This window comes from Balaenoptera physalus (assembly GCF_965194825.1).
Source record: "Balaenoptera physalus genome assembly, chromosome: 13".
NCBI classification, from domain to species: Eukaryota; Metazoa; Chordata; class Mammalia; order Artiodactyla; family Balaenopteridae; genus Balaenoptera; species Balaenoptera physalus.
Genome location: NC_138892.1, coordinates 19339871 through 19354185, shown reverse-complemented (window position 1 = coordinate 19354185; position 14315 = coordinate 19339871). Strand labels below are relative to the sequence as shown.

At 45.3% G+C, this 14315-nt stretch overlaps 1 protein-coding gene across 1 annotated transcript in view; it reads right to left on the bottom strand.

Annotated features, from left to right (window-relative positions):
* Positions 1-945: 945 nt before the first annotated feature.
* Positions 946-14315, bottom strand: part of PAH (phenylalanine hydroxylase) — a 72492-nt gene continuing 59122 nt past the window's right edge. The window contains exons 8-13 of the mRNA XM_082419473.1: positions 14114-14183; positions 10513-10569; positions 8057-8152; positions 7395-7528; positions 3920-4035; positions 946-1862 (exon numbers count right to left, since the gene is read on the bottom strand). Of these exons, the coding sequence (XP_082275599.1) occupies positions 1819-1862; positions 3920-4035; positions 7395-7528; positions 8057-8152; positions 10513-10569; positions 14114-14183 (517 nt within the window). The 3' untranslated portion in view covers positions 946-1818. The remainder of the gene's footprint in view (positions 1863-3919; positions 4036-7394; positions 7529-8056; positions 8153-10512; positions 10570-14113; positions 14184-14315) is intronic.

The window sequence follows — 14315 nt, the reverse complement described above, 5'->3', positions numbered from 1 at the left end:
AGGGACAGCTGTTTAAAGACACATGTTAGCATGTGAAATGTATTTCAAGGCTGGAAGGGATCTTGAGTCATCCAGTTTAATGCCTCATTGTTAGAGTTAAACTGAGGTCCAAAGAGGCGAAGTGACTTATGTAAGGTGACATAATTGGCAAGTGGCAGAACTGACCACCAGAAGTCAGGTTTTCTCAAACTTGATGTACCCAGTAGATTTGACTGAGCATAAAAGAATTGCTTGAGGTACTTAAAAACACAGGTCTCTGTGTCCTATCCCCAGATATTCTATTTGGGTAAGCTGGGATGGCACCTAGGGTTTACTGTTGCTGATGATACAACTGGTCTGAGAATCACACTTGAAGAAGTATTACAAAAATCCTTTAACTATTTTCAAAATAATACGGTAGAGTGGTGTGAAAATTTAAAGCAAAGCTTTTAAGGCATTGCTACTCTCCCCACTGTTTCTCATATTTGTGTGTTCATGTAAAATGCACAACCAATAAAAGTAAAAATCTGTTGACTGGACTTGGATTATCACAATGAGCCCCTGAGATGGGTCGGAAATCTGAGAATCTGATCATTCTTTCAACACAAGTTTATCCAGGTAATATATTTCTAAGGGCAATGAGAGGACTATTTCATTCCAAGAAATATTTGAAACTACAAAATTGTGTAACCCCTAAAGTTTTTTTAAACATAATAAAATTCTCACGTTTGTTGAAGATTTGATGTTTAATAATGCATTCCTCTATTCATTCAATGAATAGTTACTGAATATCTACCAGCCAGGCTTTTAATTAACATCTATTGCATCTTAAGGGTCTTCAAAATGTCTCCAAAAACAGACTTGACAATCAACTGGAGAATGACACTGCACGTTGCAGGAGTTAGATGGGGAGTTCTACTCCTCTCCACAGCAGCATTTATGATTACAATAAAGCATGCAGAAATATTTTGATTTTACACTTTAAACTTTAATATTTATAACTATTTTAATAGGCTCCTGAATTAAAGAAAATCTCCACAGGCAAAATAACAAAGCAGTAATTAGAATCATAGTTCCCTGAAATAGAAAATGACTTTTGCAACAGGAATAAAGACGCAGACATAGAGAATGGACTTGAGGACATGGGGAAGGGGAAGGGGAAGCTGGGATGAAGTGAGAGAGTGGCATGGACATAAATACACTACCAGATGTAAAACAGATAGCTAGTGGGAAGCAGCCGCATAGCACAGGGAGGTCAGCTCGGTGCTTTGTGACCACCTAGAGGGGTGGGATAGGGAGGGTGGGAGGGAGGCTCAAGAGGGAGGGGATATGGGGATATATGTATACGTATAGCTGATTCACTTTGTTACACAGCAGCAACTAACACACCATTGTAAAGCAGTTATACTCCAATAAAGGTGTTAATTCAATTCTGACAGACTTGTGTTTCACAACGAGTGATATATACTCCTTTAGGAATTCTCTAGAGCAAATAACAAAAGTATTTAGGAAGGTTGAATGAAGCAGGTCCCGAATTTTCATTAACTCTGATGAAATGTGACAGGTTATTGATTTTTAACTCAACTGAGAGTATGGGATTATCATCTCTAAATCAAAGATGAGTCCAAAAGATCTACTATTATGCTTTTGGGTATGTATTAACATGCTGTCATTTCAGATTATTTTGATTTATTTGTTGATCCTCTATCTTGTTCTAGAAAGGATTCCAGGCTGTTATTTTGAATTAAGGTTTGCTTTTCAGACTTTTTCAGATGAAAGAAGTAGTTGGATTTCCATCAACAGATTCTCAAGTTGACGGATCAGGTTCAGTGCATGGCTTCACTTTAATTTCTGGAGGGCACTGCAAAGGATTCCAACTTCACCTACAAAGAAAAACAAAGGAGCCACTCATACCATGAACAAACATGCTTCAAGTGTCCACTGTGTGTAAAACACTAGGGGATCAGTGGGGTGTGTGGCTATACTAGGTACCACCGCAACCTTCAAGGAGCTGGCAGCTTAGTTAGGGTGATAGGATTTGAGCTGTTATAGGCGATTCCAAGTTGTAGGAAGCACTAGAGCTATTAATGTAATTAGTTTCCCTTTTCCATAGGCTGTTTCTCAGGGAAGGAGTTAATCGTTTTCTCCCCAGGAAATCACTAGCTGTTCTGTTTCTCTTTTACATGACCAACCATAGATGCTTGCAAGGAGCTAAGCCACAGAACCTAAGCCACACAAACCCGCTGTGTCAGAATCACCTGGGGCCTTATTACAAATACAAACTCCTGAGTCATGTCACACATTCAGTGAATTTAGTCTGGGGATATGACTCAGGACTATTAATTTCTAACTAGCTCTCCAAGTGATTCTAAGAGACACTAGGTTTGAGAAGGCATGGTCTAAGCAGGTAAGTCAGCCTAGATTGCCAGACCACTGGACTAAGGAAGGTACAATGGAGTTGCTTCCATTCATGACATGTTCTCACATGCCAAGGGCCCACAGGGACATAGACTCTTCATAGAAGTGGAAGGGACCTTGGAGACAGACCAGTCTCACTCCTTCCTAGATCCTGAGGAAAGTATAGAGCAGTGATGAGGCCTTATATTAGGTCACATAGCTCTAAGAACCCTTCAGTTTCTAAATTTGTTATTCTGTGATTTAAAAAATTTCCTTATAAACAATAGCCTATGGAGTTATTTTTGCTTCCTCAGGGGAAATGAGAAAGAGAGAGAAAACAGCTATGGCCTGACCCTCCTATCTCACACCCCAGCCTCCAGAGCCCTTGGCTGGCTTCTTTGGTGAGCAGACCTGTTCCAGCTGAGTGTCCAAACGGTGTCTATGGGGGAGAATCAGCCTTGGGCTTTTTCAAGATGGCTGACTGCAGGGGGCCATACCTAAGGAGGAATGACTATAATGGGCTAGCTCTACATATTAGAAGTGGCCTCAGGCAACATAAGAGGGGTATGAGAGGGATACTTCAAGCCCACCTGCCCTTTTGGTCTTTGTTAGCATTGTTTGAGATAGAAACCTCCACTTGGCCTAGAGCTCCTCCCTTTAGGCTTGATCCTTTGGTGGTTTTAGCCATTTATTCAATAGCTCTTGAGTACCTAATATGATTTTTAGGAATAGGGCTAACTGCTAGGGGTTTGACAGCAAACCTGACATGGCCCTCTGCTCAGGTCTAGTTGGGGAGACAAGTAAACAATTACCAAATTATAAAAAATATAATGATAAATGCTCTGAGAGAGGGATCTGTGGGAATGCCAAGATGTAGGAGGGACACCCAAACCAGTCTTCCTATCAGAAGAGATATCTATGAATGATTAAAAGATGAACTGGGGTTGGGACAGCTAAATGAGAGTGGTAAGGAGACTATTTCAAACAAGAACTGTACGGGCGAAGGCCAGGGCCCAGGGGAAAGCATGGTGGATGTTGCTGGAGGGGAGTTTGAAGGCGAGAAAAAAATCGGGCGATGAACAAATAACACTGTGATTTTTTAAGAGCAACTATGATAACATCCTCATTGTCCAGGAAGAATAAAAGGTCAGTAGATGCGCTACTTTATGGTTGATAAAGTAGATAGAACCTATTCCTTAGGGGTTGGTATTCCAGGCAGAGCAAGATCCAGTGGGCACTTAGAGGGAAAGGGGTCAAGACGCAAAGGAGAAAGAGGAACGTGGCAGCGACAAGCCAGAGTGGAAAGGTGGTGTGATGCTAGGAGGTGGGGTGGAATCTAGGAAGGTCAAAGGAGAAAGGACACGCAAGGCAATTCTGGCCTTTTGGCCAAGTTTTTCTCTTTCAGTAAATCAGTGGCTTCCCTGGAGATGCTTTTCTTCTTAATTAAATATTTAATACATCTCTTATTGTTCCTATGGTGAAGGTAAGAAGACACAATCCTCTATTTACGGGAGAATGGCCTCAAAGGGTGTAAATTACTTACTATTGATGGAGTCCGCCAAAATCTTAAGTTGCTGGGTATTGTCCAAGACCTCAATCCTCTGGGCGTATGGGTCATAACGAACTGAGAAGGGCCGTGGGATTATAGCAGCAAAGTTCCTGAAACCAAACCCATAGATCTAAGTGAAGGGTACCGTTTGGGGAGAAATAATTTTTAAAGATTTTTCCATTGCATTTCATTTGGCTCTTGGTAGCACTGAAACCTCACTAGAACAGGGGCTTTAGAACCAGGCTGAGAAGTGAAATGGAACTTTAGTGAGGTCCTCTTGGGAAGCCTTTGTGTGCAGTTGGTGTGTCTTATGTGTATATACAAACACACTTTCGCACCTACCTCCAAAAAGTCAGAAGTAGCCTACCATAAAAGCATACAATATAATAAGGTCAAAATTCTTATCATGAAATAAAATAAGAAGAGTAAGTAAAATCCAGCCAAAAAATGTTATAGAAAAAAAATGGGTCAAGAGCCTCCTACGTCCCAAGAACTATAGCAAGTCCTAACTGTGCTATACTCTTCACAACTAATATCACTAACTTAGTCTTCATAAAAACCTTAGGAGGTGGGCTTCCCTGGTGGCGCAGTGGTTGAGAGTCTGCCTGCCAATGCAGGGGACACGGGTTCGAGCCCTGGTCTGGGAAGATCCCACATGCCGCGGAACAGCTGGGCCCGTGAGCCACAATTACTGAGCTTGCGCGTCTGGAGCCTGTGCTCCGCAACAAGGGAGGCCGTGATAGTGAGAGGCCCGTGCACCACGATGAAGAGTGGCCCCTGCTTGCCACAACTAGAGAAAGCCCTCTCACAGAAACGAAGACCCAACACAGCCATAAATAAAAATAAATAAATAAATTAAAAAAAAAATACAAAAAACCTTAGGAGGAAGGTACCATTACTATTCCCATTTTACAGATGAGGAAACTGAGGCTTGGGGAAGCTAAGTGACTACCAAGGTCATGCAGGCAATACATTAGAAGCTGGGAAAGGACACAGGTAGTCTGACTCTGGCCTGGGCCCTTCACGTCCATGCCTCCCCGATGCACCATTCCTGGGTCTGGGAGGAATGCACCATGAGGGCTTTATGAAACATAGGAAGCAACATCATTAAGGAGATATTCCCAGATGGCTTATAAAATGCAAAAAGACATCACAAATGATACTTCTAATTGGCTTCTGGTGAGAATAGAAGCTGCCGTACTGAGAAGACAGTTATAAGGGAGACTAGTAGGGTTCTCCAAGTTTGGCAAGAGCGGTGCGGCATAGTGGCCGGAAACCCAAGTTCCAGAGCCAGACTGCTGGGCTCCAATCCTGCCTTTGCCAATCGCAGCCCTTGTGGCACAGGCAAGGGGCTCCTCTGCACCTCGCTTTCTTTATTCTTCCATAAAATTGGAACCAGAGCACTATGTGAGTGTTAGCTATTATCTTTTAATAGTGACTGGGGATGCACGAAGAATAAATGGGTAAGTACCCCTCTCCCTCTCTTCTTTGAAAAGAGCTTTCTCAGCCCAGACGGTGACGCGAACCAGGTAGTACATACCTGTGACTTTCCTGCTCTTCACCTCTCCCCTCTTATTCCCATAGCGCACCTCGTTTTTGCTTTGGAGAATCTACCTCTCCTCCACTGGAGCTACATCAACTGGGCTGCCAGTCTCAGGCCCAGTCCTCGCCTGGCCAAGGAGTGTGTGTGTGACCAAACTCAGCCTCATCTCTGCTAGAACTAAATCTTGAAACTGAAAATGGTTGGCACTGGTTTCTTTTAGCTGGGATGATCTGAGGGTATCCCGGAGATGCTCAGATCCCTTCCTCTTTTGAACCTTGTTCTTTAGAACTCTCGTTGGCTCTTCGAGCCACCTCTCAGCAGATGGGAGCTTTTGTGGGTGTCTCCTCCGGGTCCTGGACACTAGCAGGTGGGATTTCAAAGACCTGAGAGGCCCATGTGCTGGCAAGGCCTTCCCTGCTGGCCTGGGGCTGATCACTTCCTGGGTTACGGAGTCGTCTCCAGAAGGGCCTGTACACGTGGGATCCCGGTGTGACACAGCGGTTAAGAGTACTGGCTCTAAGCCCCACTGCCTGGGTCCAAACCCTGGGCTAGCCACTTACCAGCTGTACGACCTTGGGTGAGTTGCTTACCTTTTCTATGTTTCTGCACCCCCATCTGCAAACTTTGTAGTCTTATTTTATGATTAAAGGAATTAATACCTGAAAAGCACTTAGAACAGCGTTTGGTACAAAATAGGTGCCAGGCATCTTACCTGTTACTATAATTACCTAGGTGGAATCATTCATGAATCCACTAAAATCCATAACCCTAAAGGGGCCCCAGGAATGGCAGAGTGGAGCCTTTAGGGATAGAGGAAGACTAGCCTCCCAGTAAGGGTAGAAGTTTAGGACAAAACTGGAAAAGAATGGCAGGAAGGACTTGAGGGCCCTGGAGAAAGTGGGTAGAGGGAGTCATCTGGGGCCAAACAAAGCACATTTGTAGGCTAGCATTTTGCCTTTGCTTACCTAAGCCCAGTGCATTGAAAGCTGACGTGCCCAGCTTCATAGGATCCCAGAGGCCTATATGCCTTAAGTTTATTATCCATCACTGATAAGGTATAAAAAAAGTGGTAAAAAATGGTATCATGGTTACCCTGTGCTGGTAGACCCTCTGCCTGGCCTACCTCCTGCTGGGAGCAGAGTGGCTCAAGCAGGTTGATGGCAGGGCCATCATCGCGGAGGCCTGAGAGTCTTAGAGTCCTGGTACCACTCCATCAGCCTCTTGCTAAACTGCCTCTGAGACTGGCACATTCGCTAATTCTTTACTGAGGGCCTACTGTGTCAGGCACTGTGCTAGGGTCAGGGAAAGAGCAGGAAACAGAGAGGACAAACATCCCTATCCTCGTGGACCTTAAATCATACAAGGGTTTAGACATTAGTAAGCGCTAAGGAGAAAAATAAATCACAGAAGGGGATAAGGAGTGCTGGCGGGAAAGGGCTGGGTCGTGACTGTAAATAAGCTGGTTAGAGAAAGACACACAGAGAACGTTAAATGCCGGTGAAGATTGGAAGGAGGAGAGGGAGCGCGTTATGCAAGTATCTGGGAGAATAAAGTGACAGGGACTTCCCCAGGTTAGAAGACTTCTAGCGCTGCTCGGTGGGGGGACCTCTGTGGCCGCCCTGTACACAGGAGAGTTCAGGTGTGGACGGGTGGCCGCAGTGAGCAAGGACCGGGTGGCAGGCTTGTCTGCAGGGGTCGGCACAGCTCAGCCAGTAAGCTATGAAACAGGGTCCCGCGAAGGAAAGAACTTCTCTCAACAGACAGTGGAAAGAGACAAAGGTGGGGAGGCTGGGGAGATAACGCGGTCTGATGCACGCCCTTGCTCTAGGCATTGGAGTCCCCTCTCCAGGCCACCCACACATCAGTGGCACTAGGGCAAATCAGGAGGTCCCAAGAGCTGTTGACCCACCTTGGTCGCCACCTCACCTCACTTTCTCCTTGGCATCGTTAAAACTCTCAGCCACGTAATACAGGGGCTGGAACTCGGTGATTGTGTACTGCTGGAGAGCGGTCTTCTCCAGTTCCAGAGGAAGGAGCTTTGGCTTGCCTGACAAGCAATACTGCAGGTCCCAGATGGAAAGTTTTCATGGTTAAATCAGGGCTGGTGGTCCCTGCCGCATCCCAGAGGCCATTTGTGCATCCCCTCCCATCTCATCCTGATTCCTTCCACACCCCAGCCCAAATGCAGTAAACTAAATTATTTTGCATATACTAGATAACCTTTATAACTCATCGAAAGCCAGCAGTCAAGATAGAAAGGAGTATTTTACCCCACCCATTTTCAAGTAAGGTGATCAATAGACAGTGTGGGAGCCAACCACATTTTCTGGCATGTGTTTGCATATATCCCAATGTACAGTTCAACCTTGGGCTCAGGAGGCCCCTCTGCACTGGAGACCTGTGTACTACCTCTAACACCCACAGTCATGACCAAATCATAGCCGCTAAGAGATCAATCACTTGAGGAGAAGCCCCCAGGTTGAATTTCAAAGTGAATACAAATGGGTTTCAACAGCGCAAAGAGAAAAAGAATGGTCTGCTGTACCCACCACTTTCAGATCCATCCTTGGTTTCTGTTAGGGTCATACCTGTAATTCACCGAAGGATGACAAGAGCCCAGCACCATATGCCTTTATGGAGTCTCCTTGCTTGCAGAGCCCAAACTCCACAGTAAACCAGTAAATCTGAAATGGAACGTCAAGTTGAGAGCACACCCCAAGGAAAGGAAAGGCAGCAGATGGCCCAGGGCCAAGGACAGGACTGCCCAGGTGGGAGTTTGTGCAGGTCTGTTCTCTGAATCAGCATGACCTGGGGTCATGGTTTTGTGTCCTATGTCTTACCCTATCCAGTCACCTGTTGAATCAAGAGTTGGCTGAATGCAAGATGTGATGGGAAGCAGTGGAGGAGTACTGAGGAAGCCCCCAGCGGATACTCCCAACAAGCAACTCTCTCTATGACAGGAACTCCTCCACCCCTTTTGCCTTCTTCTCCATGGCATCAGCTAGAGTGAGATGCTCCCCTAAGTTGGCTGGAGTTACCAGACAATCCCATCAGGCTCCACAGGGGGAGGTAGGGGATTGGGTCATGATAGAATCAGTGAGGGGGCATCTTATCATCTGTGTGGCTGAACCACACTGACTCCATTTTGTCAGCTCCATCTAAGCCTGCAGTCCTAACCCCTCCCCTTTCTGCAAGACTGAGCTTTAGCCTATTCACAAGGAATGCGCCAGACAAGTTCCTCATCTACTTTTACCCTTGCCTTCATCTGATATAAAAACTTCACCTGATATAAAAAATTTTGCTGATGCAGATGGTTAATGGCTCATGAGGAATAATGGTCATGAGACCCCCCTGGGGGGATGAAAAAACCCTGGCTCCTGACGGAGCAGACATGCTTCTCCCTTAGTAGTCAGATTCTATCTTTAGCTTTGGCCCCTTTAAATCCCCCTGCACCCTTCTCGTGGCGCAGAGTGCGGCTGCAAATGCCTTTGGATGTTGTCCGCCTGGCCCTGCCTGTGTGTAAGTTACCCACAATAAACTTCATTGTTGCATTTTATGGAGTTTCCTGCTTCCTTTTTTTGGCCTCAAAGTTCCTTCTCAGTTCGGAGGTTATTATTTAATATCCCCACCATCCAACAATCTGTGTTAAAACCCTGTCAATCACTGCACTTACCCTCCCAAATAACCAAATCCTTTTCTTTCAATAGCTCCCAGTGCAACGTGCCCTAGATAAATGGCCTGGGCAATAAGGTCCTGGAATTCTGGCACCACCCTACTGAATAGGGCCAAGAGAAAGCCAAGGCCCAGTTAGTGCTAGAGATCGCCACAGTCTTGGAGAATTAGGCGTGGGTTTCTAGTTAAGTCCGTTTATTGCACTAGAGAATGCTAAACCTGCAAAGGCTGTCAGAACTTAGTCTGACCTCCGCACATACAGATGAGAAGTCTTTAGCCCAGAGAGGTCAAGTTACATGCATACAGTGGCACAGCATCTCAAGGGCAGAGCAAGGACCCCAAGACTGTCTCCAGCTCAGTATATCAATAATAAGATTTTTTTTTTGAGAAGCTATGTTGGTAATGAGTACTTTTATCATTGTTACAGCAAGTAACATGATGCTCTGCATTTGAGTTTCTTTTTTTCTTACAAGTGAGAGATTCTATCAAGCTCTGCAGTTTTCTTTGAAAGTTGCTTTTTGTATCACTATAGCATCTGGCATTTAAAAACTCACATTCACACAAATTTAACTCTTCAGGCCCTCAAGACCCTCATGATATACTTTTGAGATGGGCAGAATATAAACGATTGTATCTATTTTTAGAGATGAGGAAGCAAAAGCCACTTGCCCAGGGTCTCAGAGCAGCTGGTCAGTGAGAAAGAATCTGGGAGTTTTTGGCCTTCTGATAAACTGAATTCATAAACTTCTAAACTGATACATCTTCATGATATATTTGCATTCATTTGCGGTCCCTAATTCCATTATAAAGTTTTATTTCTCATCTTCCCAGCTGAGCACATTATAAGAAATGTGGCTTAGAGGCTGGGGAGGGATGCACGCAAGTTGGAAAGGGGTCTGTAGGAAGGAAAGCCCTGCTGTGCCGAGTCACTGCCTCCATGGCTTCAGTGGATGAGTTATCACATCCACTGGGGAAGGAAGTGTTCAGTTAGAAGGGGAAAGCCCACCCCCTTTTCTACCTTGTGTCTGAGAAAGGAAAGATCCTAATGCTGGCTCCAGTGTAAAGGTAGAGGGTAAATATTCCCTCTTCAAAGCTGTGAATCCAGACTACTTCCCACCCACGTAAGGGGGTTCTCAAGGACTATCATTATAGCCTGTTGGTGTTTTCAAGACACTGTTTAAAATTAAATGTCTGCATGCAGTTGATTTCACAATCGAACCATTAAGAAGTCAAAATGTGAAATGTCACTTGTGAAAATGTAACCCAGGGCATTCTGATTTTTTTTCCGCAAATGACCTGGCTTTCAGGGAAGGAGCAAAGCTTCAAAGACCTGAGGCACTGCCACCATCCGCCAGGAAGAGAGAGAACTTACTGTTGCGAGTTTCTCAATGTACTCGTCAGGGGCACCCAGAGAGGCGAGGCCGATTTCCTGTAATTGTGGAGAAACAAAGTCACTCGCATGGCTGGGATCTGCCAATCTTCAACCTTTACCCTCGGGTCCAATCTCGTACTTCACCACAGGAAAGGGATGGGTGGCTAGATGCCTTCAGAAGAACCCAGATAGACTCTCATTGTTCTGTCAAATCTTCCTTGACCACATTTCATAAAATCACAGATCTCTAGAATGAGCGAAGCCTTTATCCATCACTTGGTCCTTTGTATTCACTTTGCAAAAGAGAAAACGGAGGCACAGAGAAGGGAGAGGACCTGCTCAAGGTCACACGGTAGGTGGCATCTAAAGTTTCATGTCCTGATTATTCTTCCATAGTTCAAGTGGAACATTCCTGGAGCACTAGATGAGACTTAATCATGTATCCTGAAGACACCACAGGAGACTTGCAGAGAAGTGCTTGACATCTGTCCAGGTATATACATAGCTGGAGAGTCTGAGATGTCATGGACCACCTGTCATCACAGCTCCAAATCCAGGATCACCTAGTGGTCTCTGTCTCTTTTACAGCATTTGCTCCAGCCTACCTTGTATCAGACATAGCGTATATATACAAATATATATGTTTGTTTCCTACTATATGCATTTATTCATTCCAAAAATATTTATCGAATGCCTTCTATGTGGCAGGCAGTGTACCAAATGATCAAGATCCTTGACCTTGTAAATAGTGTCTAAGTGGATAGCAAAAGACAGTAATAATGAGCATATACATAGGTATGTTACAAGGTGGTAAGTTCTTTGGAAAGAAAAAACAAAAGGAGGAAGGAACAAGGGGGATCCGGAGTACCAGGAAAGCAGGGGTGGGATGGGGAGGCTGGGATTTTAAATAAGCTTCCCGGGTAAGCATCATTGGGAAGGTGATATCTGAGCAAAGGCTTGATGGAAGAGAGGTTGTTGGCATTGCTGATATTTGAGGGAAGAGCATTGTGCAGGCCAAGTGTACAGCCCGTGAAAAAGCTCGTTAAGGAGGGGCAGTGTCGGTTGGTTCAAATAACGGGGAAGGACCACTGTGGCTAGAGCAGAGTAAGGGGCAGGGGCAGCAGGTGATAGCAAAGAGGGATCTGCAGCTCAATCACGTAGGAATTTCTTGGCTATTTTAGAGCTTAGGATTCTCCTCTCAACAAAATGGGGAGCCAAGGCAGGGTTTTGAACAGAAGGGTGGCAAGATCTGATTTGTGCCATGAAAGATTCACTCTGACTGCTGTGTGAGAATTGACTGTAGGGGGTCAAGTGTAGAGGCATAAAGACCAGTTAGGAGGCTACTGCAGTCACCAGCATGAGAAGCGATAGGGCTGAGATGAAATTGGTAGCAGTGGATGTGATGGGCAATGGTCAGATTCTACATATTTTGGAGGTAAAACACAGAATTTTATGCAAGATTGATTGTGGGGTATATCCGAGAGGAGTCAATAATGCTTTAGGTTTGAGCAACTGGAAGGATGGAGTTGCCATGAACTAATATAGGGAGAGCTGTGGGTGGAGAAGGTTTGAGTGGGAAAATCAGGAATTCCATTTTGGACAGGATGAATAGAGATGTCCATCGGACATCCAAGCAGAGATATTGAGTAGATGGTTGGATATGTAAGTCTCAGTTTTGGGATTGAAGTCTGGGCTAGATATATAAATGTGTTCATCATCAGAGTGGAGATGGTACTTAAAGCCATGAGATTGGATGGTACTTAAAGCAGACAGAGAGAAGGACCAAGGACCGGGCCCACTTGGAAGCAAGAGGCTACATGGTCTTCGTCTCTGTATCCCTCCCTGGCCAAGCCCATTACATGCAAAGAAAATGCTGTCTGATTTAGAGTGAATCAAATTCAGACACTGACTTAGCCTGGCTCCACTCTCCTGCCCCTTCCCCATCTGTGTTCCATCCACCCAGCCCAGCCATGCCGCAGTCCTGAATCGAACAGAAGTCATAGACAAATGCAATGTTGAAAGAGTGCCCTGTTCTCAATAGTCACCATTCTTGGTGAGCCCAGATCTTGCCTAAAACAAGGGGCCCAAAGTGCTTCATCCCCACCCCATCCTGCACTCCAGTGTCCTGCTTTTAGATCAAAAAGGAATATGCTCAGGGAACTCAAAATGACTCCCTGCCTTGGAACTCTCCGGGTCAAAGTTGGAACCGTGAACACTGATGACCCCGTAGCTTCTGTCTGCTGACTCAGGTAATTGTCCTGTCTTCTGTGGGAAGTCCCCAAAATGGAAACGGCCTGGGGAGAACCGCCACTTGGCCTCTGATTGGGCAGAATAACCTCTGGTGATGAGAATTAAAAGTTCCTATTCCCCGAGGAAAAAACTGATCTTCCTTTGGCCATATTAACACATCCTGGTTTGAAAGCAATCCCAAGCAATCAATGACATCTCAGCAGCAGGAACCGCACTTCTGAAAGTCAGCTGGTCGGCAAATAGCCTCAGTCCCATGGTGACACTTCCACAGTTAAAGTTTACCTGATTTCTAAACATTCCCACTTCTAAAAGTCCAACAATCTCTGAACTTCACAATCCCCCAAAACCCACATAAAAGCAATCATTGTCTTTGTTTAGAGAGGCAGTGTCTAACAAGTGCAGTTTTCCCTTGGTTAGCAAGCAGTTAATTCTGCTTTCTGTTTGTTAGTTTGTTTCAGCCACTCAGTGGTAGCCTCTTCATTCAAGAGTGCAAATAGTTATTTCTTTCTGCTGAGGGGAAATGCTTGTGAAATTCACACACACGTGGCCCAGCCTTTGCTCATGGGTCATTCCATTTGATCCTTATTCTTCCTTGTGAGGAAGAAGACTGTCAGGAAGGGCTTTTATTGATCCACATCTCTGTGACCCAGGCACAGGGTTGCCTGGCAATGTGCCCCCCAGCAGCACCAACTCTCCCATGATCGCAGTTACCCAGTCATGGTTTAGGGCCGCCTCTCAGTGCCAGGGGAGAATTACTAGGATTCTTTCACTCGTCCAAAAAGCATTTTCGAGACTGCTCACCACTGTACTAGATGAATCAAAGCCTAGCCTGCTGCTTTGACGATGGTGACGAGGCAACTGGCTCTTTATTCTTTGTCAGCTATGAGTCAGCCTATTGGCATTGGATTCTTGTCAAATGCCATCTTACTTAATTAAAGCATATACAAAACCGACTGCCTGACAGGGTAGAAAGTGACAAAGGCCCTAAAGAGGACGGGAAAAAAATGCCCGGAGAACTTGGAAGATGGTAAGGTTACTTCTGCATGGGGATCAGGGAGGATTTCACGGATGAAAAGTCTCTTAAACTACACCTGGTAGGACAAGTGAGATTAGCTAAGTCAATAACACACAATTCAGAGGATGACTGAGTCACCAATTCCATGCTGTGGTCCCTGGGATTGGCAATTGGCCAGCTCCATGGGACCACATACCCATCTGTGATGGGATCACAGAACTGTACCTGGTTTCTACCCTTGCAGAGGACATGAAGGCCCCTCCATGGATTCAATTTATCTTGAGCAGTCCAGCTCTCACCCCTGTAAGTAGAAGGCTAGAGAGATCAGTTCCTCACCTGCGAAAACTGGGCAAAGCTGCGATCGGAAAACAAGGGTACATGTCCCAACAGCTCATGGCAGATGTCACTGAAAAACAGAAAGCACAGAGCTTGGAGGGGAGGAGGGATATAAGCCCTGACAGACTCAGTCTTTCTACGTGAGGAATGGGTGGGAAGAAAGGAAGCAACTCATTCAGTCTTACAAACTCATTCCTAAGAA